Raw genomic sequence first — 27,500 nt, forward strand, 5'->3', positions numbered from 1 at the left:
CAAGCTAGCACACAGCGATCCCAACAGGTAGCCGATTATTGGCCCGATCATTGCTATTGTGTGCAAACATGCTGAAAATATAACGAAGCAGACACAGATAAATTTACAGACATGTGGCCCTATTTGTTTTCCATCTATTTTTCTTATTCCTCTCCTAGACCCAGGGTATTCCAGGAAGTGCAAAAACTAGCATCCTGCCATGTGAGATAGGTTTTTTATTCTTCTCCTATTTGGTGAAAAAGATCACCTTAGGCAGTATTAATGTATCATTTATTGATTTATTTAAATTTGTTTAGTGGCCATCCAAGACTACAAGAGCCAAATTAACTCCATTCACATAAAACTCAAGTTCAAGTCTCAGTGCAGGTAGAATGAACCAGGACTCGGTGGGTTAAGACAAAAACATTACATTGAAATTTATACAGCCTTATCCTTTTCTTTTGAAGGCAGCAATTGACTAGGAATGAAGGCTACCTCACTACTGTGAGGGTAACTAATTATTTGATTAGGTGGCCAAACAAATAAAATAAAATAAAATAGTTTTGAAACAACCCAAAATGAATTTTTTTAAAAAATTTTCAGCACACTGAAAAAGTCACCAAAATTTCATATCAGGTCAAATGAAATGTGTTGTTCAATTTGAAAAAAATATTCATTATTGAGGGGTTTTTTTGCCTTTATAAAAAGCTGTTTATAAAAGTGAATAAAATTTTGAAATGAAAGGTAATTTCAAATTGAAAAGCTGACATTTCATTTAGAAAAAGTCACATCCAAATATTTTGACTTTTTCTGATTTTGTAATGTGTGTTTCTGGGGGTTTTTTGGAGAGGGGGGTTGTTTGTTATTTTATTTGACCAAAACAATTTCGCGAATTCAACACAAATTCACAAAATGTTTCAGTTGATGCAAATCTGCATTTATCAGAAGAAAAAAAAAAGCTTTGTCAAAAGATTTTGCCTTGTTCTAATGGAGAGAGCTTTTTTTTTTTTTTTTTTTTTTAAGGACTCTTTAGGGGAAAGTGTAGATGATCTACTTTTAAAGCTAAAGCAACTTTGATCCTGTCACTGTTTCTTTGTAACCAGCCTTTTCATCCTCTTAAGATTACCTATGTATAAAGGAGCATCTTCTTCCTTAGCAAAATCATCAAGGTAAGAAATTCCTAGTGGCGTTATTGGCGTTTCCCCAACTCCACGTAACAAGTTGCCCAATAAGACATATATCCACATATATGATGATGCTTCCTTTACACAATCTGTAAATAACAGTAATTACCATCTTTACAGTAGAACAATAAACCATGAGCCTGGCTTTAACCCCATTTAACACACTCTTTCTCATCTTGCTCAATTGTTTTTCCTTACATAAGACTAAGACTCTGTCTAGGTTACCAAACTCATCAAACCTGTCTAGGTTACCAAAATCATCAGCCCTCCCTTTAACAACACTTCTAGACATCAGTCACATGCTTGTCTATCAAACATAGTAATGCAAGGATAATGGTCTGTATCGTTAGGGAAGAATATCTAGGAAAAAATAAACAGATTGAAATTGTGATAGATGTAGTCTATGACATTTCATTTACACCTTCAACTATGTCCCCTGATCCAGGCTAACAGCTGGCTCATGGGTCCTATAGTGACATTTTTCTCCTCCCATGCAGCATACAGCTGCAGATGCTCTTTCAGTATATTCTAAACTAATAGTGAGGTGTGTGAAGATCACAGAAATGCCAGTTAATTTCCAGTTAACTCTAACTCAGCTTGGGCCCTTAAATTTTCTTTGGGAATCAATTCTCCTCACAAATTATATGAGAAATTCCTTTAATGTCAATGTGAGGTACTTATATCCGGAAGGGTGGGAGAAACTGGGCCCAAGTAGTTTAGAGACTTCTGGATTGTTAGATGTGCTTGCTTTGAGTGAGATTTACAAGGCTGCTGTATCACTGAACTGTCACTAACATCCTCCAAATAAGTTAAGGCTTAAATGGGGTTTAGAATTGTACTGGCCCGCCACACTGGGGTGAATAGCCCTCTTGTGTGAAGACCGATTTATAAGTAGGTCAAAATTGTCACATTTAGACATATTTACAGTTACAATTCCTTACCTGAATCTGGATGTTCCGATAAGGTTTCACTGACACCAGTTACATTTTGATCCACAGAGCAGGGAGAGAGACTTGAAGTTGAGTTGACTGACAACACTGCATGAGATGCTGTTTCATACTTATAACTGAACACATACAACATTATATTTAGTAGTGATGTTTCTGGGCAGTTGAAGAAATACAGGGGTATATTTTATCTCAGTACATGGGGAATTTTGTGACTGCTGTTTTGGCAAATAGACAGTATGGACATCTAACTGGAAAAAAAAATTTGAATGCAGTGCACAGACAAAGTGTTAATTGAACAGTTAAAAGAGGGTCACTTAAGTAAAAAAAATAAGGGGGTGGGGAAAAATGAGCAAGAAAATATCAAAAGCAACTATATGGCTGATATAACATTTTAAACTGGGAACTTAAAAGAAACCTAAGAAATGTGGACATTTAACTCACGTAGGTTCCTTTGAAAATCCTACTCTTAGGATATATCTCTATGGAGAGATAGTGCATGATAAGCTGGAGTGTAAATCTACAGTCCTCTAGCCTGCCACACACTAACTGGCAATATGGACCTTGCTACTGTGCACTGAAAGTCCATTGTGCAAACAGCAGTGTATTAAACCATACTACAGAACTACAGAACTTTTAGTGTGCAGTAGAAGGGTCCACATAGCAAGTTAATGCATGGTATACTACAGCGCTGTAGATTTACACCCAGTTTGTCATGCACTAATTCCCCATATAGACAAGCCCTTAGTTATTTCTTGTAACTACAGTCCTATAGTCTCTTTGAGTTAAGTAATAGAAATGATAAGCCTGACACTACTGCAAAACAGCAGAAGAGTTAGAAAGACATTCTGCTGAACATAATTCTTTAGTTTTCTTTTTATAATTATAAACTTGTTGTGACAGATATGGCAATTTCCTGCAATATTCTGGACAAACCTTACTGAAGTAAGTTTAAGTATTTTAGGAGTTCATTGTATTAAGAATGCAAATGTTTATGTATTAGTGTGGGTATATAGGGGTAGAAAAACTGGTTCAGCTCAAAAAAGGAATGTGCTAACCTTGCCCAAAACTTCTTTAACTGGGAGACAGGACTAATGTAAACCTGGGAAGTGGTATGAGCTTCAACAGGCCAAACAAGACTGAACTTTCAGTTGAGTGAGTTTTCAGGAAATACTTGGCATGAGGGGAATGTAAATTACCCACCTCAGGAATCATTTTTTGAATCATTCTGTACCTTGAGGAGAAACCCATTGTCTGGCTGATTATTTATTCATAATCTCTTCGAAGACCCAAACTGGATAAAGGAGTGACACACAGATTGATGGGGATTCTTGTTCCAAGACAAAGCAGTTATGAACTTGTAACCCCAGAAAACTCCCAAATTCCCTGGTGAGAATTGGAGGAGTATGTACCTGCCACAGTTGGGGTGATCTCTGGTAAACTAATCAATATGCATGTCAGTTCTTTTATTGTTTTAATATGTTTTCTGTATAATGCTTTTACCATAAGAATAAATGTACTTGCTTAGAAAGAGCTATGTGGTAACTTAACTATGGGCAATAACACTGTTTATAGCCTCTGAAGAGAAGGCAAAGGAAACCTGCTTAGGCAGTCTCTTTTGCTGAGGATATACAGTGTAGACAGGAAGTGTGTAGCCTAAAAATCTTCCAGTCATGAGGGAGAGAGACACATGCCTTTTCCTGAGAGAAGTAAGAGCTGGGGAACTGGAAACTTGTGAGTGGGTACCCTTGCTGGACCATAGAGGGGGAATACAGGTGCAGTTCCCTTGAACTGTGACACCCATAAAGGATTCTATTGTATTGAATATAGGAATAGAAATGTGTTGCATTGTTTATTTGTCACTGTATCAAAACTTCTGCTAGAAGAAATGTCATGGGTCGACAAAACAGTGCTTCTCTGAACAAAGAGAGGATGCATTTGTTGGCAAATTTGTTTCACTAGACATGAGGATTTTTAGTGGTAATAGCACCCTGATCAAAACTTTTGGCCCAGTTCTGCAAACACTCACCTGAAAAGTCTCACTGAAGCCACTGCATGAGTAATGACTATTTGCTCAAGTAGGGGTGTGCAGGATCAGCCCTTACAAATGTATGGCCTAATACTGTAAGCTACTAATTAGACTCCTCCTTTAAAGTTCTGGATTTCTTCAGCTCTCATTTCTGTGGGGCACCTTCACAGTGGGAGTTTGGAACCTTATATGAGTGACCCCTGTGTCACAGTTTCCAGGTAACTGCACATGTATTCCCCACTCATGGTCCACCAAAGACACACACTAGGCTCCCAGCTCCTCAGTCATCACTTTTCTTGGGCTGAGACCTACGTCTCTCTCCCTCCTGAGCAAGGTGTTGAGGCTGATCTACTGATTCCTGATTTACAGTGATATCCCCAACAAGCCAGACTTTCTAAAAGGCCAGCATCTGCAATTTGCTTTCTCTCCAGAGGCTATGGCAAGTGTATTGCCAACAGCTATAAATTACCACACAGGTCTTTCTAAGCAAGCACCTTTATTCTTAAGGTGAAAGAATTACAGAGAAAACACATTCAAACAATAAAAGAACCTATACGCAGAGGTCACCCCTCCCCCAACTCCAACCTAAGGTTTTGGTAAGTGTCAGTGCTTCAAAATATAAAACTGGGTTTCCCCCATGGTTACCATTTCATAACTGTTTCAGATTCAGAACCAGAACCAAGACTGGACAGATCAGCCAGTTTCTTTTTATAGCTCAGGCCTTTGATCTCCCCTCTCCAGGAACAGATAATCAGTAAATACATTCTCCTCAAGATGTGGCTTTGAAAGGCTGTTCTTTGTATAACTAGAGGTGGGGAATTTCCATTAATATTAGGTATTTCCCAGGAAATCCACTTCACACTTCTTGTCCCAAAAGTCTATTCTTGTCTGGCACATTTTCAGTATAATCCTTTGAACTCCCAGGCCTCACATCACATCTTCCACCTAGAGAGGTTATGCACAATCCTGAACCACAATAATACATAAACTTTGCCTTTAATATAGTGGATCTCAAAGATACTTAAACTTAATTCAATAAGGCTTTTCCCCAGGATATTTCAGGGAATTCCCACATTTGTCACATTCTACTCTTCCATTTTACCAGCATACAAATGACTGTGAGCAATTATTGAAAAACTAGACTTTGTGCTGCTGCGGAGACACCATCATGTTGGACTTTAAAGATACTGGACAATGTAGTCAAACACTCTCTTGGAGTAGAATGCATCTTTTCGACTTTTTTTGGATTAAGGTCCCAATATAGCACAGAAACACTTTAATAACAGGAGTAATCCCACTGACTTCCATTGGATTATTTCCACACTTCAAGTTTCACACATGCTTAAGTGCTTTCTTGGAATGGAGTCTCAGGGTCCTGTTCATAACTACAAAAATACCCAGTTACAGAAATCATATGAAATAATTTTATAATATAATTATTCCACTGAAGTTGTTGTGATTCATCATACTTTAACCTTCCGTGCAATAACCCTGTTTAAGGCCAGACTCTACCATCCTTCCTCACACTGAGCAATATCTCATTCCTTCAGTAGTCCCAGCAATTTCCCTTAGACTCTTCCCTAGAAGAAAAGGAGTACTTGTGGCACCTTAGAGACTAACAAATTTATTAGAGCATAAGCTTTCGTGAGCTACAGCTCACTTCATCGGATGCATTCGGTGGAAAATACAGGGGGAGATTGATATACACACACAGAGAACATGAAACAATGGGTTTATCATACACACTGTAAGGAGAGTGATCACTTAAGATAAGCCATCACCAGCAGCAAGGGGGGGAAAGGAGGAAAACCTTTCATGGTGAGAAGCAAGGTAGGCTATTTCCAGCAGTTAACAAGAATATCTGAGGAACAGTGGGGGGTGGGGTGGGGGGGGGGGGAGAAATAACATGGGGAAATAGTTTTACTTTGTGTAATGACTCATCCATTCCCAGTCTCTATTTAAGCCTAAGTTAATTGTATCCAGTTTGCAAATTAATTCCAATTCAGCAGTCTCTCGTTGGAGTCTGTTTTTGAAGCTTTTTTGTTGAAGGATAGCCACTCTTAGGTCTGTAATCGAGTGACCAGAGAGATTGAAGTGTTCTCCAACTGGATTTTGAATGTTATAATTCTTGACATCTGATTTGTGTCCATTCATTCTTTTACGTAGAGACTGTCCAGTTTGGCCAATGTACATGGCAGAGGGGCATTGCTGGCACATGATGGCATATATCACATTGGTAGATGCGCAGGTGAACGAGCCTCTGATAGTGTGGCTGATGTGATTAGGCCCTATGATGGTATCCCCTGAATAGATATGTGGACAGAGTTGGCAACGGGCTTTGTTGCAAGGATAGGTTCCTGGGTTAGTGGTTCTGTTGTGTGGTGTGCACACCAAACTGGACAGTCTCTACGTCCAGAAACAGACTCCAACGAGAGACTGCTGAATTGGAATTAATTTGCAAACTGGATACAATTAACTTAGGCTTGAATAGAGACTGGGAATGGATGAGTCATTACACAAAGTAAAACTATTTCCCCATGTTATTTCTCCCCCCCACCCCACCCCCCACTGTTCCTCAGATATTTTTGTTAACTGCTGGAAATAGCCTACCTTGCTTGTCACCATGAAAGGTTTTCCTCCTTCCCCCCCCCCCGCTGCTGGTGATGGCTTATCTTAAGTGATCACTCTCCTTACAGTGTGTATGATAAACCCATTGTTTCGTGTTCTCTGTGTGTGTATATAAATCTCCCCTCTGTTTTTTCCACCAAATGCATCCGATGAAGTGAGCTGTAGCTCACGAAAGCTTATGCTCTAATACATTTGTTAGTCTCTAAGGTGCCACAAGTACTCCTTTTCTTTTTGCGAATACAGACTAACATGGCTGCTACTCTGAAACTCTTCCCTAGAGTTAGCCATAGTAATGTCCTGAAAAGCAGCATGATGCACACTAGGGCTGATGAAAAATTTTCTGTCAAAACTGGTTTTTGGTGGAAAATTTTGGTTTTCAGGGAATATAAATTCACATGGAAAGTGTCCACTTTCTGCAGAAAACGTCTGCTTTTCCTCAAAAGCCTACAACCCAACCAAACCAAAACATTTCTAGCTGAAAATGTAAACATCTTGGTGGTTCTGATTTTTGAAAAAAAGTTGACATTTTGGACCAAGGGAGGGAATTCCTACCCATTCTAATGTGTGTTAACATATGTGTGGAGTTGCCTGACTTGAATATTTATTCTGATATCCAGAATATTAATTTAGTTTTAGGCCCTTTGATAATCCCAGACTTTAAAAACACAGTGGAGTTCATTTGACAAAATGGAGAAAGTGGTATAGAATCCCAGTGCTTTGGTGCCTAAATTAGCCTTTGTGAATACTTACTATCCCATGAAGAAATGAGGCATTGCTGTTAAAATACTTCCAGCTGACATAATACAACACCCCAAAGCAATGATTTTTGGTCTATGAAATTTGGCTCCAAAATAACTTACAAATGCCAGCACCAGCAAATTACCTAAAAAAGCAAAGAAAACATTACTAGTAGATGCTGTTCATTGTATTTGCTCTGAGGAATTTACTGTTTGTTACGGAATACCAATTACCAATCTCAAAACTTCCATCAATTAAGCCAGCTACAGAGGAGGGAATATCAAATCTTCTTTCTATCTGAGTGATGGAACTTTTCATAATTGTTCCAGATAATGTTTTGCACAAGTAGCTGAATGACAAAGTAGCGAGAAACACCTGAGGAAAGATCAAGACAGAAGGTGGGAGGTAAGGGAGGAGAAATTGATAATATAGAAACCAAGAGAGCTTAAATCTATAGAACAATCTGTATGAATTAAATCTTAATTTAATTAATTTTACTAATCAAACTCCAATAGGGAAAATGTGATTTTTCTAACACAATATGAGGTCTTAATCCTGCAAGAAGCTCCCTCTGGGCTTTCAGAAGTGTTTTCTTCCCATTCTGGTCTCACTGTGATTGAGAGAAGTCATGTGCATGGGACAGCCCAAAGCAGCAACTAACTTTGTTTGTGCTTAGGGATGGCATTGCCAGCTTCAGCATCCAGAAAGCACGGCCTCCTTTGCTTTGCTGGTCAAAGGCTCCCCAGAATAGAATTTGTGCTTCTGAACCTAAATGCCATGGACTATAGAATCTGTAGATGGCAACCAGTTCAATAGGGACAGCTTACCCTACTGAAACCTAACATCAATTTTCAAGCTATCCACAACACTGAGACCAATTGAGTGCAGAAGAAACCTTGAGGCCTCAAGGTGCTACCAGAATACAATTAATTAACAAGAATAAAAGTGCTGGTCAGGGGCCACTTGCTGAAACTAGTGCAAACTGTAAATGAGTCTTAGCTTCAATTCAGTTATTACTTTTTTTAAGCCAGATTGTCGATCCCCAGGTTAGAGATCGTGTTGGTATTACAACATTGGGTTTAGCCACAAGCTTCACAATATCCCTCTTTTTTGGAGATCTTGTACAGATTCTTTGGCAATCTCATCCCTGTTTGGATGTAGTTTGAAGTATTTGGATTATATTTTTGTTGTACCCCTTTGCAAAGGAAATGTTCGTATTTGACTTTTTTATAGGTTTAAAACAAGAGCATTTGAATACACACTTTGCTTTGACACACAAACTCTACTAAGTATTGCGATGATTGCAAATAAAACCATGCTTATGATGACAAGACAGTCTAGGAGCGCTTAAATATTATCCAGATATTTCAGCATAACAGCTTTGTACTGAATCCCAAACAAATAAACCTATTGCCCTCAGGGTAAAAGTTAAAATAGCTTGTTTAACCTGACAGTAGATAAGTGGACAAATTAAACTGGGTTTTGAACTTTATGATGCTATTTACTGCAACAGATGACAAGCAAAGCAAATCCTAAGAGAAAATGTTTTTAAAAGGAGTTGGATGCGGGTTTTGCCTAGAAATTTGACTGAAAAAATCTTACAAAAGCAGGCTTTAGTCTAAGAATTTTCATATTTACTGGGTCCAACAATTCTGAGATTTTTGGGGTTGGGGGCACTATTTTCAGTAGTTTTACATCTGATCCAGACTGAAGCCATGAAATGCAAATAAGCACAAAAGTAGGAACAAAAAAGTTAGTTGAACTGTTTTAAACCTCACCACACAAGCAAGAAGTTAGCGGAACTGTTCTGACACCTCCCCACCCCACCCCCACAATGGACTCCAAAGTCTGATAGGAAGATGAGGTGATTCTCATTGTAACTGAAACATTTGTGCGCATCCCAAACATTAAAGTTATTGTGTCTATTAAATTCTAGTTTCTATAACATTCTATGCCACACTCACCACTGGGATAAGTGGATACAAACTCACTGACTTACATGCCTACATATGCCAGTGGTGAAGCTGATCCAATCAGACTCCCAAGGATATGAGAGTTTTGGACCAAGTACTACTGGAAATATATAGGAGTAGAAAAACTGGGGTTCAGCTCAACAAAGGAATGTGCTAACCTTTGCCCAAAACTTGAACCAAGCCATTTTGAATATGTGAAAAAGTTGGATTCACTTATTTTTAAAATTCTGTTACAGGCCTCTGATTGGATCAAATTCATCCCTGGTTGCAGCTCCATTGACTTTAATGGAGTTACACCAGGTATGAATTTGACCCAAGGGCCTAGCCTGGGCAGAAATCAGACACGTTATATCACAAGAAATCCTGATTTCATGGTACTTCCAGCTCAACCAGAAGCAGTAAATACTATGCCTCTAACAAGAAAGCAAAATTCTCATTCGTTTTCCAGCCCTATTTGGCCAAGATTTTAAATAATTCAAGTGAGGCAATGTGATCTAGCGAATACAGCATCAGATGAGGACTCAGAAGATCCAGGTTCTATTTTGGTTATGGCACTCTGCTGGGTGACCTTGGGCAAGTCACTTCACCTCCCTGTGCCTCGGTTTCCCTACTATAAAATGAGGATAATGATAATTACCTCCTTTGTAAAGTGCTTTGAGATCTGTGAATAAGAGCTAAGTATTATTATTTTCCTGACACCTTGAGTGTCTGGCCAAACCAACTTGTTGAACTTTGCCTATCAAGACAGGAACTCAGTAGACCCAGTTCAATTCCTGGCTCTGCCACTGCTGTGCTGGGTGACCGTGGGTAAATCCCTGTGCTTCAATTTCCAAATCTGTAAAATGGGGATAAAGATGCTGACCTCCTTCATGGAGCACATTGAGATCCACAGATGAAAAACTCTACAAAAGAGCCATATATTATTTATTTATTATGATTGGCTTGTATGTTTCTTAAATAAAACTCCTTCTATTCTTTTATTAATTGGATGAAAAAAATAGGGGGGAAAAGAACCATGCCTGCTTATGTACCTTGAAGAAGAACACACATATTATCTATGCTTAACAAATAACGACAGTAATTAATAATAGTAATCCACTGAACCTTCAAGCCAGTGCAACAGGAAATTTTCTTTTTGACTGGTACTTGTTTGATTGCTCCATCTTCCAAAGGTTGGGGAGGCTCCACTTCCAGGTTTGAGTGATTAGCATTTGAATCAGTTTCCACTGTCATGGTTTCTTATCTTGAATTGGTTATCTGTTTTGTAGAAGAAAACATGAGAAAATTCTAATAAATCCAGGGCTTCTTCCACAGAATTAATGAAATAGAAATCTGTAATTCACCTAAAACGGTTTACACCATGGCTAACATTTTCACAACTGGTCACTAATTGTTTCCGAATAGAGACAACTTGCACCTTATTTTCAGATGTACTGAAAGTCTGCATTTCCCACTAGAACAGATACTCTGGAGATGGTATCCCAGTAGACAAGTCCACTGGCACTTCAGGGCCTCAGCAATCCTAAAAATCTGGCATGTGTTGGGCACCAAAAATTAGTGAATGGTTATGAAAATGTGGCTGCACATTTATAGAACTAAATGGGGGTTAGGAGAGGGATTCTGTACTAAGATTTTATGAATACCACAAAATAAAGAACATCGCAAGTTGAGTTTTATTTATGTCGGGGACACCAAAAATGATCACTGTGAAAGTGGAGGAGGAGACGTTGTAATAGGAAAGGAAAGAGATGGGGAGGATAAACACAACATAAGGACAAGTGAAGGGTTTGGTAAATAAGAGCCGGAGCAGTGCTCTCACAGGGGAAAAACATCTCTATAATATATAACAAAAAGTACTGGGGGCACTGAAAATTAACTCCATATGGGAAAAGAAAACATAGAATATAAGTGTTATAAGGACACCTTTTGAAACTGATGGCAAAAGTGAAAGCCATCAACATCTAAGTGTCATCAACTGTAAGCAAGTTTTTAAGTCTCAAGCTATATGTTACATTAGCAAGAAAAGGGTGAGTCATAGCAAACACTGAACAACTGGCATGTTTACTGAAACACCAGCTACAAACACTGTATCCACTACACTAGAGTTGTACTTGTAGGAGATTACAAGAGAAAGTGACTGGATTTCACACAAGGTCAAAGTAAGACAAGGTTGTGCAATTCTGAGATAGCTGTGTGTGTTGGGTGCTTAAGGAGGCACAAGGCTTGGTACATTCTTTGCTGGAATGTAAATAACCAGGATTGCACAAGTCCAGTAAGAACATGAAAAGGTAGTGGGCTTATCCTGTGTTCCTTGTGTACCAAAAATATCCAATGAATTCAAGACTTCACATTAATTTGGGAAGGGGAATTACTCCATCTATTTCATGTCATAGAATAATGAGGAACTGCATTAAAAAAAACACCTGCTCCCTAACACAACCTGCCTTTCACCCACTCACGTGCTGTTCTCTGGGCTACATCAGCCCTGTCTTTGCCTTGCAGGTTGACAACAGATTAACCCCATCCCCAAAGGCCCTTCAAAGTCTTCCACTGTGGTATTCAGCCCCTGATCACTGGATACCCACAGGAATCCCAGATTCTGTGTTCCCAAAGGAACAGAGTACCACAGTTTACCAGGTTTACCTTAGACCCCTCCCCCCTGCTCCTGTAATTGTCTCAGAACTTGACATCAATTATTAAAACTAAGGGGAATGTATTTAGAAAAAATAAAGATTCAAATAAAAAACAGTATGAGAGATGGAAACAAATGGTAACATATAAACCACGGCCATAATATGCATTTTAAGGCCCAAAGGTAACTAACAAGTTATCCTTCTGTCTAAAGAAGTTTATCTCACCCAAAGTTCTCTCCTGCATTTCCAACCACTCCTGATTGAGATCCCTTTTCACTAAGCAAACTCATTGTCAGTTTACTTCCTAGGTGAAGGATACCAGGATATCTTTGCATCCCCAAATATACCAGAACAGACTTTTGAGGTTCACCTCAAGCTAGCCCCCTCTGTTTACCTCTTCTTGTCAGTTTCCTTCTTAAGTCTCCACCTGCTCTTCATTTGCTTTTGTCTTAGAATGCTAATAGGCTCCTATTGTATGACATACAATACACAGTGGTCCCCCCCAGAGATAAGTGTCTCCCACCCCTTTCTGGGGAGGCTATCACAAGACATGCTACCTTTGAGTGAGCTGTTTTTAACTACAGACAGAGAACAATTTTCAGTGTAGATAAATAACTCCTCACATATTCTCCATGACATTATTTGGGTGGATCCCAGGGATCCCTGTATCCCTATATGTCCAGAGTCCTCTGCCAATTGGTATCCACAGGTTCTTGGGTCACAGTTACATATTGAGTTAGTGGTACAGAATTGTTATTTGGACTAAACTGCAGGGATAAAAATTTCTGTCCCTCATGTACAGCCTGAGTAATCTGGGGAATTCTGTAGGGGCTGGGAGGAAAAAATCCTTCTTCCAAACCTCTTCATATTCTCTTGGCTGCAGCAGCTGTGCACATGCATGCACAACCCATTTGCAGAGGAAATGGCCAGTGGATCTACATGGTCATGGATCTGCTTGGCAATTTGTCTGATCTTCCTCTAGTCCAGCATAGTCCTCCAAAGCCCTATTCTGTGCTGGTGTGCAGGTAATCCTTAAAAACAGTATTCTGCAGACATGTTCTTAATCTTTCCACTACCTGTTCATAGAATCACACAAGTTCTGCTGTGGGTCACCGAGCATGCTGCAGCTTTGGAGGAGAGGGCAAGATTTCCCTCTCCTTAAAACAATAGAATTGTTTATTGTTTATTAAAGATTAGTTAGGCAGATTAGGTTTTATTTATTTTTATTGCGATGTAGTGCACATATTCCATTTTGTGTTCTGTGCTGTGTTGTATGTTTTAGAGCTAGGTGAGTAATAAAAATTATATGGGAATATTTTATTCCACAAAAATTAGTGGAAGTCATATTTTTTTGCAAATCATAAACCTTATTTAAAGAAAGAAAATACTTGTTGGCATATACTACTCCAATTAGAAAATAGAACAAGGCCCTGACCTGTAATTGGATCCCTGAAGGAATACCCATATGCTGTCACTGAACTCCATAAAAGAGTAAATCCATTGAAACAAACAAGTTCAGAAGTGCGTTTTTCAATAGAACAAGGAGATTGGAGTATTAGAACTAATAGTCCCAAGCCAGAACACAAAAATCATACAGTACCAAAATCAACTCGCTTCACCTTTCCTGGTCCCCTTGAGAGTTGAGGATGAAAGAAAGAAAAAACGTAGAGATCAACAATTCCAACTGTGCAGCTGGAACAGATTTGTGAAAGTTGGCTGAACCTTCCCTCCCTTGGGGAAAAGCCAGTAGCATTTTCAAGTATCTCTGCCCTGGGTCAAACCACAGAAGACTGTGGGCAAAGTTTTCAAAAATGCCCATTGGTTCAATACGACTCCCATTCACGTCAATGGAAAAACTCCCATTCACTTGAAAGGTTTAGGATCAAGCCTTAGAGCTTGTCTACACTTAAAACGCTGTAATGGTGCAGCTTCAGTGAATACACTTCCTAGTCCAATAGGAGGTTGGGAAAGGGTGCTGGGAAGATTTTAGGAGCAATGGAAGCAGCTGGCTTAGTGTAGCTGGACAAATCAGTGATGGAGTCCTCAAGAACCCCTGATACTCTGAAGTATTTTGAGACAGAAGTCCTGTAAGGAATCAACGGTAGCTACTTTAAATAACACCTCTGCTCCTGATGTTACAGAAGGGGCCGGGGAAAAAAGGTAGTGTCAACATTTCAGGAGAATCCATGTGGAGGGGCCAAGGGTTAGACCTGCTGGCATGCGCATTCTGCTGAACTTGGCTGACTCTAGCTCATGTGCAAAGGATTTGGGTGCTGGGTGGGTTCCATGACCACATGAAGTTAAGAAAAAAGACCAAAGGCAAATTTGCTGCAGGTATTAATCTGAACCAAAACATTTAATATGGTAAAAAATAGCAGCCACATTGCTATTCACAGCAAATCTATTACCTAAACCTTTTACTTTTAACTTCACTCTTATCTAGAATTAATAAGCCTATTCCTTAGACACTATTATAAATTATTTGTTTTCTTCTGCAAAAATCTCAGACCCCAGATTTTCAAAATTGATTAATGATTTTGGGTACAAATTCTGAGATACCTTGCAGGAGTTGCATTTTCAGCACTTTCTGAAAATCAGGCTCTTTTAAGGCATCTCAATTGCACCCAGAATCTTGGCCTCAATGTATAAATGTCATTCCCATTCCCAGGAATGTAAGTAGATTGGTACATGATCGGTAACAGGCTCTGATAGTAGACCTAAACACATACCTGTAAAGTACTTCTTCATCAACCATTATACAAAATCATTTTTTTCTAGGCAGCTCATCTTAAGAGAAATTCAATTCAAAATTCAAATGAAAAGTGATTATATCTCATCTATTTCCACACAATGTGCCAGGCTATCAACCAGTATAAATAAATGTAGTCTAATGATCTTAACGGACCTATGTTGATTACACCAGCCTGATGCATTATCTTGCCATTTGCTTGGATAGCCATATGGGTGTCTCTTCCTCAACTTTAGCAAGATTCGAGGGGTTCATTTTACCAAAAAGGAAACACAGGGAGGTGACTTTAATGGATTTGCCCAGGAGCATTTCAATTAGTTGCATCATCTCTCACCAGACATTGCTGTTTACGTATATAAATCCATTCTAACAGATCAACAGCCTATGGTCATTGCGTTTTTCAAGTAAGGGTTCTGGGGAAAAGAATAACTAAAGCATTAAAATTTGTCACAAGCATATAACGAAGTGCATACACAACAAGCTCACTTAGACTGCAATTCAAAATAAGCAAATGATACCAGTTCGGGATTAATATTGTTCCAGTGATATTCTCACTGTTTTTCACAGATCTGTGTCTGTAGATTCATTTCCCATTGCATTTGTGTAAGGACCTGATTGACAGCATATATCATTTGTGACAATAAGAAAATATAAAGAGCTCATTTTTGTGTTCGATAAGTACATCTATTGAGGCTCAGTTCTCAGGGTACAATGTAAGATCTTGGGACTAAACTATATGGACCATTTACTTCAGTTGAAGTTAAGAGCTTTCCCCACATCACATTAGACACTCAGCACCTTGCAGGTCATATCCATAAGATGAAATTCACCAATGAGCAGAGGGCTGGCCCAAAGCTTCTGCATCACATAAGCCCTATTTTGAGGACTTATATGAAACAGAAGTGGTGCACTCTATGTTGCCTCTCTGCATGGGGTTGAATTTTACATTTAATAATATAAAAACATAGAGGAATTTAGTTTGGCTTCCCATTCTTTCTTACACCAAATCGCAATGGATAAGAAGAGCATCAAATATATTTATCCTGGATAACATTTAATTAGTTTGCAAAGATCAAGATAATACAGTGGTTACAAATTAACAGAAAGGAGAAATTCCAAAATGTCAAAAGAAACACAATTCCACAAAGAAACTACACTTATTAGGTTTTTGGCTAGTGTTTCTACTTGAGTCATTTTAAAAAGGCAGTACCAGCATGCAATATAATACCAGATTAAATATAATGGGCCAGGTCCTGTGCAGAAGTTAAAGGAAGCACATTGATTTACACCAGAGGAGGAGCTAAATTAATAGTCTCATTGATTTCTGAATACATTAAAACAAATGAAAAAATACCTTTTTAATTCTCAGCTTCCAAAATATGAAAATTAATAATATTTTTGATTACTTTTGAGTACTCTGCAAGGCTAAGTCCTGCTTGCATTACTCATGAAATACGTAGTGATATCTATATCATCTATATATCTGTATCTGTATAATGGACTTTTTAATGACAACGATATACTTCCTCCCAACATTTATTTATGTATACGTAAACTATATCTATATCTACATATCATGCATGTGTACATACAGTGGTGATCATTAAATTGTTCACATTTACATTGTGAAAGTAATTGGCCTTTTCAGGTACAATTTAGCATCAGAAATACCACTAATGCCATGGTAATGCTAATTATCTTCAACCAGTAAATGGCAATATTTTGATGGCTAGCATTGTACTTAATCAAAGGGTGTTTTAAACATAGATTGATCCTAAATGTCTAATCTGAAATTCAAAGGGAAGTAAAAATAAAATTTAAAAAGTGCCTACCTAGATTATGTATCCAGCACAGCAGCAGCTACTTCATCACTTAAATTGTTGAAAAAAAGTGGATCCTCTCCTTAAACAATGCTGTTCTGATCTTATCAGTTGACTCATTAACTTTCCAGCATGGTCATTTTACTAGGCAAATAGAAACGACAGTTTAGGAACATTGCTTTAATCCTCTGACTCTGGCCAGTTCCATCTTCTTTTCCCAGTCCCAAAATGCATGCATACTACAAGATTAAAATAACATAGGTAGAGCATGCTTAGAATGGAATTCTGCATTTATAATCTGTTTTGTGAAGCTCCCATTTTCCTGAGACAGAAGAGTACTCCTCTTGCCTTTACATAGTGGATGATCCAATCTTAATATAGCTGTAAACTAATATAAAGGGGAAAAAGGAAAGAAAGCAAAAGTTTGAATTTCTTTTCAAAGGCTATGATTCTGAATGTTACTTCAGCCCTGAGGCAGTCTGATAGCATACAGTGTTGTTTTTGTCTATTGTATTTAACTGCTTTCTGTAGTTTCTAATGCAGATAAAATATATTTTGCTGACTCGGGCTAATATCAGGTCCTCTAGGCTCTATTAACTCCAGTCAAGGACTACAAGAGGGTAAAATGGCTGTTGCTAGGTACAGGGACAAGAAAACAAGGAACTGTCATGCTAAGGAGAATGTTTAGGTTTGTGATTCAATGCTGTTAACAGCACTGGCAAACCCAGAACGGTGGTATATTTAGGTCCTTTTAAGTGTGTGTATAGTCTCTTTGGAGAGGATCTTCACTAGCTTATCCCTGCCAATAATCCAGGCCATTTCAAGGATATGAAGAACAGCATTGCATTTGATTTGAAAAGGTGCTCCTGTAGTAGACCGGGCCTGCTTGCCAGACAGAATTTTAGCCAAAACAGAGAAGACTTTGGTGGTTTTAACACATGCAGTTTGTATCTACGCCCAATCTCCACCTATGCATGACACCCAAATGAGATCCCACACATTACACACTATGTAGATCTTAATAAAGTTAGCATGGTTCTTCTTTTACCTGCTGACATCACTAAACTACATTGACGTTTAGGTTATTATAGTTAGGCTTTGCCTTTAACATCCCTTTGAGGTGGCAGTTCGCACCTCTCGTTTCAGGCTCTCAGAGTGACTGACTGCACCAGTTTACATGCATTTCTCATTTTGAATGTTATCTTCCCAACCAGGGCTACAGGCACTGCTTTTAAATACCAACTTTAGTGTCTGTAGTGCAAGATATACCAGGCAGAAAAAGGTAGAAGCTTGTACAGAAGCTGCACAGCAGTTCAATTCAAAAGCATTAATGAAAGGAGAAAAGTGAAGCTTGGAAGGTTTTGTTTAATATATTTAGAAGCCCACTGAAGGTGGTAAATTAAGGAGCAGGAGGACTTCATGAGTGGTACTCTCAGAAACTCAACCTCACCTACTTTTCTCCATTGCAGAACTCTTTTCTGATTCCCGTTGCTGTCCCAGAGGAAGATTCTGACTCTGCTCGATATTTTAGTCTATTTTTATATCTTTAGCTTTCTGTGCAGAACCACAGGTAGCTTAGTCAGAATTAAGTAATCAATATCTCCACATCAACCATTAGTTCAGGGAGCTCTCTTTATAGTACAGAGAAAAGATGTGATAGAGTGTTACCATTTCATCCCCGAAGTAAATGTCATGTTATCTCCATGCAGCTTAGGCCCTGATTTAGATAAGCACGTGGCCATTGAAATCAATGGATTTAAGCATGTGCTCACAATTTAGTCAAATGGGCCCTAAACACATGCAGAAGGTCCTGATTCATGGGTCTGGTGGAGATATGGTTTCTTCCTCTCTTCCAACGGGTGGTCCTTCTTCATGTGTTGATGCTGGTGTTCACAGCGGGGCATGAGGGATTAACCTTCCAGCTTCTGCATGTTTACTTTAAAGCAGTTGGCCTGCTCCAATGGTCTAGAAGATTTTATACCTCATTACATCTGGTACCTCGTTATTTATTGCAGGGTGGGAGAAAGGGTTTCTGCTGGTGTGAACAAAAAGGCACTAGTGCTACATAATACAAACTCATCACAGTGCATCCACAAGAGCCCTCCCTCTTCTTCAGACATGCCATTGGCTCCAATGCTTTTCCCAAAGGTACTGTGATATATTCATAGCACAGTATTTCCTTTTCTTTTATGTCACCCCACAAGAAGGTGGAGTCTTCCACCTGTAGGTCTCTAATGTCAATCTTTTACCATTGGATCTGTCTCCAACTTCAGTATCAACAACCAGTGATTTATTTTCTTTAAACTGCATGCGGCGTAGGAAGCCACAACGCTTATGAAGCTTTGGACAAAGCGAAATACATTCTCTAGATGGAAAATTAAAGAGCTTTAGGGGAAACAAATTGAGTTGTTGTTTCTCCACTTGTAGTGGATTTTTGTTTGCCTGTTTTCTGAGGGAAGGAAAAGTATCTCTTCGGTTTCCTCAGATTAATAAATGCTTCCAAAGCAATTGGTATTAGAAGTGTGCTCGGTCCTCTGTACATTAAAAATCTACCATTTGTTCTGAAATAAAAGGGCAAACAATGAACCCCCTTTCTCCTATTTTATACATGGCTAGGGGGAATCTCATGAAGTTTCTTACTGTAAAACTAAGTTACTTATATTTTATTCTTTTATCTAGGTACAAAATGTCTGTCCAAGCATCCATGCTATGAGTTGCCTACCTGAGCCAGAAGTTTTGAGGATGGTCCATTATTAATAAAATGGAAAAACAGAAAGCACTGTGGTATAACCAAATATTATAGGATTACCATCCTTGACAAAAAAATATGTCTCAGCCTTTCCCCTCACCCCAATACTCTTACAAAAATTATGGTTTACATATGTTAAGGGAAATAATTGGCATGTGACCACAAAATCACCATAATCTTAAAACTGAGACGCTAGCAACATCTGACTATACCTGAAGCATGAACGAACTAGAAAAACCACACTAGAAGTCACCTTTATAGCAGTAGCTATTTGCAGAATCCTCCAACTGGAAGGCGGCAACAGACTCCTGCCAGTAGAAGTAGCTACCAATAGCAGTTGGTAATAGCCGTCTGTAGTCAGGCAACAAGGGAACACTGAACTAAGCAGCTCTGTTTTGAAGCCATTTTTATTCTCAGACCACTAATCCTTAAACAAAGGATCCATTGAGCCCTAAAAGTTAACTCATGCAGGGAAGTCAAATCTTCTCCATCTGTACTGACTGTTGATGCTCTTAATTTTAGAATCTCGCTGTCAGAAACAAACTCAGAAAATGGATAACATAGAAGTAAGAAAATGTTAAATAATTAAGAGATTTCTTGAAAAGCTTCACAATCTGATTATATGTTCATTTCAGTAACATTTTGGTGTTCCTCTTATTTTGGTGCATTTCCCACACAGCGTATTCCCGTGACTGCCTTGTTAGGCAGTCAGCAGAGTGAAACTAGGGATGAATTTGGTTCATTGACTTTATCATGTAGCTGTATGGGGAGAAGGAGAAAGGGGCATCAAGACATTTTTCTTAATAAAATAGATGTCTCCAGCCTCCTATTTAAAATACAGTGAGTTGCCAGTAGTGGAAGCTACTTCCCACCTTTATAGCAGCAGAGACCCAGATTTTCATTCTTTGTACCCAATATCTCTCAGCATCTCAGTACAGAGAAATTCGATATATATAGTGTGATGGGGCAAGGCCAGATGGCTATGGAAGAGTAGTCTTATTGGGATCCGGGAAGTGGGCGGGCGAAGCCCGTCCACCGCTAAAGGATCCCCCCCAGCCTAAAAGGGGGATCCACAGGACCTAGATACCCAAAAATTCCGGGGGACAACTAATAAAATAACAGGGATAGGAGTAAAAAGAAAAGGAGTACTTGTGGCACCTTAGAGACTAACAAATTTATTAGAGCATAAGCTTTCGTGAGCTACAGCTCACTATGAAGTGAGCGGGCGGGACACAAGGGGCCACCTCAAAGGGATGTTAAAGGCAAAGCCTAACTATAGGGTGAGGGTGTGAAGGGTGTGGAGCACGAGCGTGTAGAGATGTTTTCTTGGCGCGGTTTGAAAGCAGACCGGCTGCATCTCGTGCAGCCAGCTTCTAGTGAAGGGGTCGGTTGAGCCCACGGGGCAGGGGTCCAATTAAAAGGTACGGCGGGCCTGGGGTAACGGGTGGGCGGGGCGTGCCCTCGTGCAGGACCCGGTCGAGATGAACCCGAGCAGCGGGCAGCAAAGCAGCCTACACCTACTGACGTATGCGCTAGGGAGTACAAGGTCTGGAAAGCCCCATGCGCTGAACGAGCGTCAGGAGATCCAGCCAGTCTCCCCGGTCATAGTCCAGGAGGTCTCCGACTCTTGTGACTTCTGCCAGGACCAACCTCTGGCGCACCGAGCGGGACTCCGCCACCTGCAAACGGAGCTGGGGGTTGTGTAGCAGGGGCTCCGCGAGGAGATCTGCCCCCTCGGTGGCCGCCACGGACCTGCTCGTTGTAAAGAGTTTCCAGGTCCGGAGGAGGTCCTGGTAGAAGACCGGCAGCCCGGAGAGGTCTCGCGGAAGACCTCTCGGATGGAGATAAAGGAGCTGCCGGTCGTATCGGAGCCCTCGGAAGCGGCGCAGGAAGGCGTGCGCCAGTATGCTCCACGCCGGACTACCTGCACCATAAAGGAGCCTCTGCAGGGTCTGGAGGCGGAAGACATGGACCTGAGTAAGCAGACATTTGAGGCCCTGCCCTCCCTCCTCCACAGGTAGATGGAGAACCCCTGCAGGGACCCAGTGCAGTCCTGACCAAAAGAACTCCAGAATCGATGTCCGCAGGTTGGTCAGGAAAGCCGGGGCCGGGACCAGGGTGTTGAGCCGGTACCAAAGCATGGACAGGACTAGTTGATTAAGCACTAACGCTCTCCCTCGAAGGGAGAGGCACCGGAGTAGTCCTGTCCATTTCCGGAGCCGCTCTATCACCCCGCCCTCTAAATTCTGCCAGTTCTCCGGCGGAGAGGGATGCGTGGCAGAAAGGTAAACGCCCAGATAGAGCAGCGGACCCGTGCTCCACCGGATGGCTTGAAGCGCGGGTGGGCGGGGGCTCGCCTGCCGCCAGTCCCCTACCACCAAGCCAGAGCTCTTGACCCAGTTGACCCGCGCAGAGGAGGCTGCTGAATAGATGGCCTGGCAAGCCTCCACTCGCACCAAGTCGCCCGGGTCCTGGACCATGAGGAGCACGTCATCAGCGTACGCCGACAGGACCAGCCGCAGCTCCGGCTCCCTCAGCACCAACCCTGTCAACCTCCTTCGGAGGAGACAGAGGAAGGGTTCGATCGCCAGAGCGTAGAGCTGACCTGAGAGGGGGCACCCCTGCCGTACTCCTCGCCCGAAGTTGACCGGTTCGGTCAGGGTCCAGTTGAGTCTTACCAGACACTCTGCGGAAGCGTACAGCACCCGGAGAAAGTTCACAAATCTGGGTCCGAAGCCAAACACCTGCAGAGTGCTCATTAGATACCCGTGATCCATCCTGTCGAACGCCTTCTCCTGATCTAAGGACAGGAGGGCGAACGACAGACCATCCCTACACCCAAGTTCCAATAGGTCCCGGACCAGATATAGGTTGTCGAAGATACTGCGGCCCGGGACGGTGTAGGTCTGGTCTGGGTGGACCACGTCCGCCAGCACGGACCCTAGCCTCAGGGAGATGGCTTTTGCCACGATTTTGTAGTCCGTGCTGAGGAGCGAGACGGGACGCCAATTTCGTAAATCGCGGAGGTCCCCCTTCTTCGGCAATAAGGCGAGCACGGCTCGCCTGCACGAAAGAGGGAGGACCCCGCTCTGCAAAGACTCGGCCCAGACGGTGACTAGGTCTGGGCCCAGGACGTCCCAGAACACACGGTAGAACTCCACGGTCAGCCCGTCCATGCCCGGAGATTTATTGGTGGGCATGCGACGGAGGGCTTCCGAGAACTCGGCCAGAGTGAGAGGCAGCTCTAGCCGGTCTCGGTCGCCCACGCTGACCATCGGGAGCTCCTCCCACAGCACTCTGCAAGCGTTAGGATCGGTCGGCTCCGGGGAGAAAAGGCTTGCGTAGAAGGCTCTCGCCCTCTCGCACATCTCCACCGGATCCGTGAGGGGGGTGCCATCCTCAGTCAGTAGGCAGATGATATGTTTCTTAGCCCCCCTCTTTTTTTCCAGGGCGTAGAAGAAGCGGGAGCCGCAATCCATCTCCCGAAGGAGACGGATGCGGGATCGAACAAAGGCACCCCGGGCCCGATGGTCCTCGAGGCTCCGGAGCTCCTCCCGCTTCTCCCGGCACGCTCCGCAGAGGGGTGGATCCTCGGGGCTGGCGGCCAGACGCCTCTCCAGCTCTAAGACCTCCCGTTCCAACTGCTCTATCGCTGCATCCCTCCGTCGGCTGGTGCCCCGGGTGTAGTCACGGCAGAAGAGCCGAGCGCGCACCTTCCCTACGTCCCACCACCGCCGTGCCGAGGGAAAGGCACGCCGCTGCCCTCGCCAGGCCAGCCAGAACTCCCGGAAGGACGCCACGAAGCCCGCATCCTCCAGCAAGCTGTTGTTAAAATGCCAATAGGCCGGCCCCGGCCTCTCCGCGCAGAGGGAGGCTGTCACGGTGGCTATGTGATGGTCAGAAAATGGGGCCGGCCGGATGCTGGAGGAGTGGGCTCGTGTAAGATGAAAGCGTGATAAATAAATGCGGTCCAACCGGGAGTGGCGCGACCGATGGGCCTCCACCCGGACAAAGGTGAACGTGGAAGTGTCATCCGGGTGGTGGTCGCGCCAGACGTCCACCAGGGAGTGGTGTTCGACTATCTCCTGGAGGACGGCGACGGCGGCCGGGCTCTTCTCGGTTTCCGAGCGGTCCCGTTCCTCAAGGGTGATGTTAAAGTCCCCTCCCAGGACCAGGCACTCCTGAGGATCCAAGGTGCCGAGGAAGGCGGTTGCCTGCTGATAGAATTGCAGCCGCTCTGGGCTCGCTGCTGGGGCATAGATGTTGACGAGGTTGATTACGAGCCCCTCCATGTGGACCCGGAGGTGCAGCAGGCGACCCGGCACAGCCTCGGCGACCCCCAGCACCTCGGGCCGTACGTCGGGGGAGAACAGGGTCGCCACTCCACCCGTATGAACTGTGAGGTGGCTAAAGTAGACCCTGTCCCCCCAATCCAGCCGCCAGCTGTCTTCGGCGGTCGGATCCGTATGGGTCTCCTGCAGGAAAACCACAGAGTACCTCCCCTCTCGAAGGAAGGAGAGCACCTGGGACCTGCGGAGACCCATCTTACAGCCACGGGTGTTCAATGTTGCGATGGTAAAGGGTGCCATGAGGAGGGCTGGGGGGGATCCTCGCCGGCAGGGATGCTCGTGGCTCCCGGCGGGCCGCGTAGCAGTCCGTGACCCACCCCGTAGGTGAGTAAGGAGTCACGGAAGTGGCGGACCCGCTGGTAGGCCGCGGCGCCCTGTCTCCCGGTCCTTTTCCCCTCCCCCATGAGGGCCCTTGCGGCCCGGAGGATTTGATTAAAGTCCCCCCATCGCTGGAGGGCAAGCTGGACTTTGTTGCGGGAGCCACGGACGTCTTCTAGGAACTCCCGCAACTCCTCTCGCAGCGCATGGGGGGCTGGGGTTATGGTCTGGTTGCTCCCCGATGGGGCCCTTGGTACAGCCCCCTGGCCCAGCGAGACGGGCAGACAGGGTGCGGACCCCCGACGGGGCTCTTGATGGGTTGACCTGAATGCTGGGGCGATAGGGGGCGGCGGAGGGAGGATAGCAGCCCCTGGTGGGTCGGGACGGGCAAACACAAAGGCCATTCCCTGGGAGTCATCTGTTGGAAAGGGGAAGGAGACTGTCCCAGGGGTGGCAATAATATCTCGGGAGGTGGGCGGGAGAAGGGCAGGGGCAGGGGTAGAGGTGAGATTCTGGGTCAGGAGAGGGCTCTCACCGATGCCGGGCGCAAGCTGTCTGGTGGATTTGGCAGCCACGGCATCAGGAGGTGGACTTTCTTCTGTAGGGTCCTCTCCCGGAAAGGAGGTCGAATGCTCCTCACCAGCGAGGGATGCCCCTGGTGGCTCAGGTTCCAGCCGCGTGGCACTGGCCGTCACCTCAACAGGCTCGGTGGCTCTCAGCAGGGTGCCCTCTGCAGCCGGATTGATGGAGGAGTCCAGGGGCTCCTCGGAGGTGGGAGCAGAAGCAACGGTTACGGGGAGGGAGTATGGTGAAAAGGGGGCTGGAAAGAAGTCGCCCAGATCAAGGCCCGCTGGCATAGGATCGTCCTCCCCTTGGGTGACCGGGGTCAGACCCAGGGCCTCGATCTCCTCATATATAGAGCGGAAATTGTTTTCCGCTACCCCGGGATTCTCCCCGCCAGTACCTGACGCGATGGTTACTTCGGGGCACACTGGGGTTTCAAATGGTGCCTCGGGGGTTTTGGAGGGGAGGGACTCCCGTGGAGGGGAGATACCGCCTTCCAGTGCTGCCACGTCTTCCTCAGCCGGCTCTGGTGGATGGAACACACCCGTGGGTAGAGCGGAAGGCTCGGCATCGGTGCCCCCCTTCCTGGTCTTCCGAGGGGCCTCCGCGTCAGATGGGAGGAGCGGAGCTCGAGCCTTCCGCTTGCCCCGCTTCCCCTGGACTAGGGCCCAGCCCTCCATGGCATCATCCGGGGGCTGGCTAGCAGGGGTTGTGTCAGGGGGCAGAGGCGATGGCTCAGGGACTCGAGGGGGTAACGGTGGGGCAGCACAAGGGAGGGAAGATTCCCCTTGGGGCGGGCCCTATCCCATGCTTGGCGGTGTCCTTGCCGCACCCTCCTCCACAGGCCCCACCAGATTGCAAACAGCGGGGGCGGGGTTCTCCCGCTCGTTTGGGCATAGTGGGGGAGGTACCCCTTGGGCCCGAGCGGGAGCAATGGTGGACTGGGAAGAAGGAGGGGCAGTTTCGGGTGCCGGGCAGCCAGGGGCGTCGGCGATGACGGGGCCGGTGTCCTGCCGGAGCTCGGGTGTCCTGGATGCCCCTTCTTCCCGGGCCAGGGGGCAGTCCCTCCGGACGTGCCCCATCGCCCGGCAGAGGTAGCACCGGGCCTCCCCTGTGGAATAATGCACCCTGTAATGGGTCCCCTGGTAGGGGACTAGGAAGGACCCCTCGAGTGCCTCTCCGTCGCGCGCCGCCGGCGTCAGTTGAAGCTGCACTTGCCGGCGGAAGGAGAGGACGTGACGGAGGGCGGGGTCTTTGCAGCCCAACGGGAGAGGGCTGATGACAGAGATGGTCTTTCCCAAGGCAGAAAGAGCGGGTAACAGGGCGGCATTGGGCAGAAAGGGAGGGACGGAGGTCAGGACCAGGCGGACGCCCAGGTCCTCTAGTGGCTCTAAGGGGACGAACACGCCCCCCACCGCCAGGCCCTTCTCCACCGCCTCCTGGGCGGCGGCCTCCGATGCTAAGAAGAAGACGACCTTGCCATACATTTTGGAGGCCGCCACAATGGCCGTGGGCCCCACCACCCTCGCCAACGCCCGCACATAGGTCTCCACCTGGGGTGAGGCGGGCACCAGGAGGCAACGGACGCCGTGCTTCCTGGTCATGGTGGGAAAGGGGCCCCGGCCGCTATAGATGGTAGTGGAGGCGGTGGGCTGGAGAAATGACGTAGCGGCAGGCGGGGGGGCTGCCGCCACCTGGGCGTATGCTCTAGGGGCCGGGGGAGGGACACCTGCAGAGCTGGTGGAGGGAACAGCGGGGAGGGGCGCCCCAGCTGGAGATGGGGCCGGGGCATCGGGGACAGCCCCTGCCATGGAGGGCCTGGTCTTTTTAGCGGGGCGCTTCCCCTTCTTCTTCCCCTGGCCCTTCCCGCCGGCTGGGAGGACTCCCCGCAAATCTGAAGGGGTGATAGACGTGGCAGCAGTGGAGGTCACCCCGGTGCCCGTCGCTGCTGGTGCCCCAGCGGGGGCGATGGCAGATGGTTTGGCAGCAGAGGTAGAAGCTTGGGGGGGTGACAGAGGGGCAAGCGGGGGAGGGGGAGCTCGGGCTACTGGAGAGGTCTCACCCGTCTCATCCCCCGCCATCATGAGCAAGGAGGAAAGGGGGACACCAAAAGGAGGAGGGGAGAGGTGGAAGCAGGTCGACCACTCCTCCCCGCTAGGCTGCAGGCAGGGGAGGAGGGCGCCAAAAGGGGTGGGCTGGACGGGGGGCAATCAGGGGTTAGGGGTCAGTCACCGACACAAGGTGGAAATTCCGGCTCCTCTTGGTGCACTATGGGGGGCAGGATTCAACAACATTGAAGGTGCAGTGAAGAGGGTTGCAACTAAAATGGGGAATTGCACAAGCGCATGGGAGGGGGCATGGGCACACGGAGCGAGGGGCTAAGCGGTCTGGGGGTAGAACAGGGAAACCAAGGGGCTAGCTTCAGAGGCTCGGGCGGGGCAAACAAACAAAGGCTGCAGAAGGAAATGGGCGGGGCAGGCAAACAAACTGAAGCTAGTAAGGGGGGCTGGAGCAAAAGAGGAGGCAAAGCAAGTGGCAAATGGGGCAGGTAGTAAAGGGCAAAGCTGGGGGTTAGGCAGTCCGGGGGGGGCACATGTGCCCATGTGCACTTGCACAAGTCTTTTTTAGCTGGCTGCTGCTTCTGGCCCAAATGGGTGGAAATAGGGCGTGGCAAGCCAAGCAAGCAGCTGAGTCCAGAGGCAGGAGCTGAGGCAGATGGTATACAGCCAGTGGGGGTGGTGGAGGGGGCAGCGGTGGTGGTAATAGTGGTGGGGGTTGGGGGGGACACACAGATGGATCGGGGGGCAGCTCCACGCCACACCTCCTGTGTCTCTACAAAC

At 45.0% G+C, this 27,500-nt stretch overlaps 2 protein-coding genes across 2 annotated transcripts in view; both read right to left on the reverse strand.

The window, feature by feature from the left end:
• Positions 1-27,500, reverse strand: part of LOC119858829 (solute carrier organic anion transporter family member 1C1-like) — an 86,443-nt gene that overhangs the window by 25,170 nt on the left and 33,773 nt on the right. The window lies entirely within an intron of this gene.
• Positions 1,261-19,810, reverse strand: LOC119858833 (solute carrier organic anion transporter family member 1B3-like). The gene is made up of 6 exons (XM_043516835.1): positions 19,683-19,810; positions 16,693-16,824; positions 10,583-10,735; positions 7,739-7,880; positions 7,518-7,650; positions 1,261-2,229 (listed from the first exon to the last, which is right to left on the reverse strand). The coding sequence occupies exons 3-6, from the start codon at positions 10,709-10,711 to the stop codon at positions 2,091-2,093; spliced, it is 543 nt and encodes a 180-aa protein (XP_043372770.1). The 5' UTR covers positions 10,712-10,735; positions 16,693-16,824; positions 19,683-19,810; the 3' UTR covers positions 1,261-2,090.

The sequence above is a fragment of the Dermochelys coriacea genome, chromosome 1 (assembly GCF_009764565.3).
Source record: "Dermochelys coriacea isolate rDerCor1 chromosome 1, rDerCor1.pri.v4, whole genome shotgun sequence".
Classification (NCBI taxonomy): Eukaryota; Metazoa; Chordata; order Testudines; family Dermochelyidae; genus Dermochelys; species Dermochelys coriacea.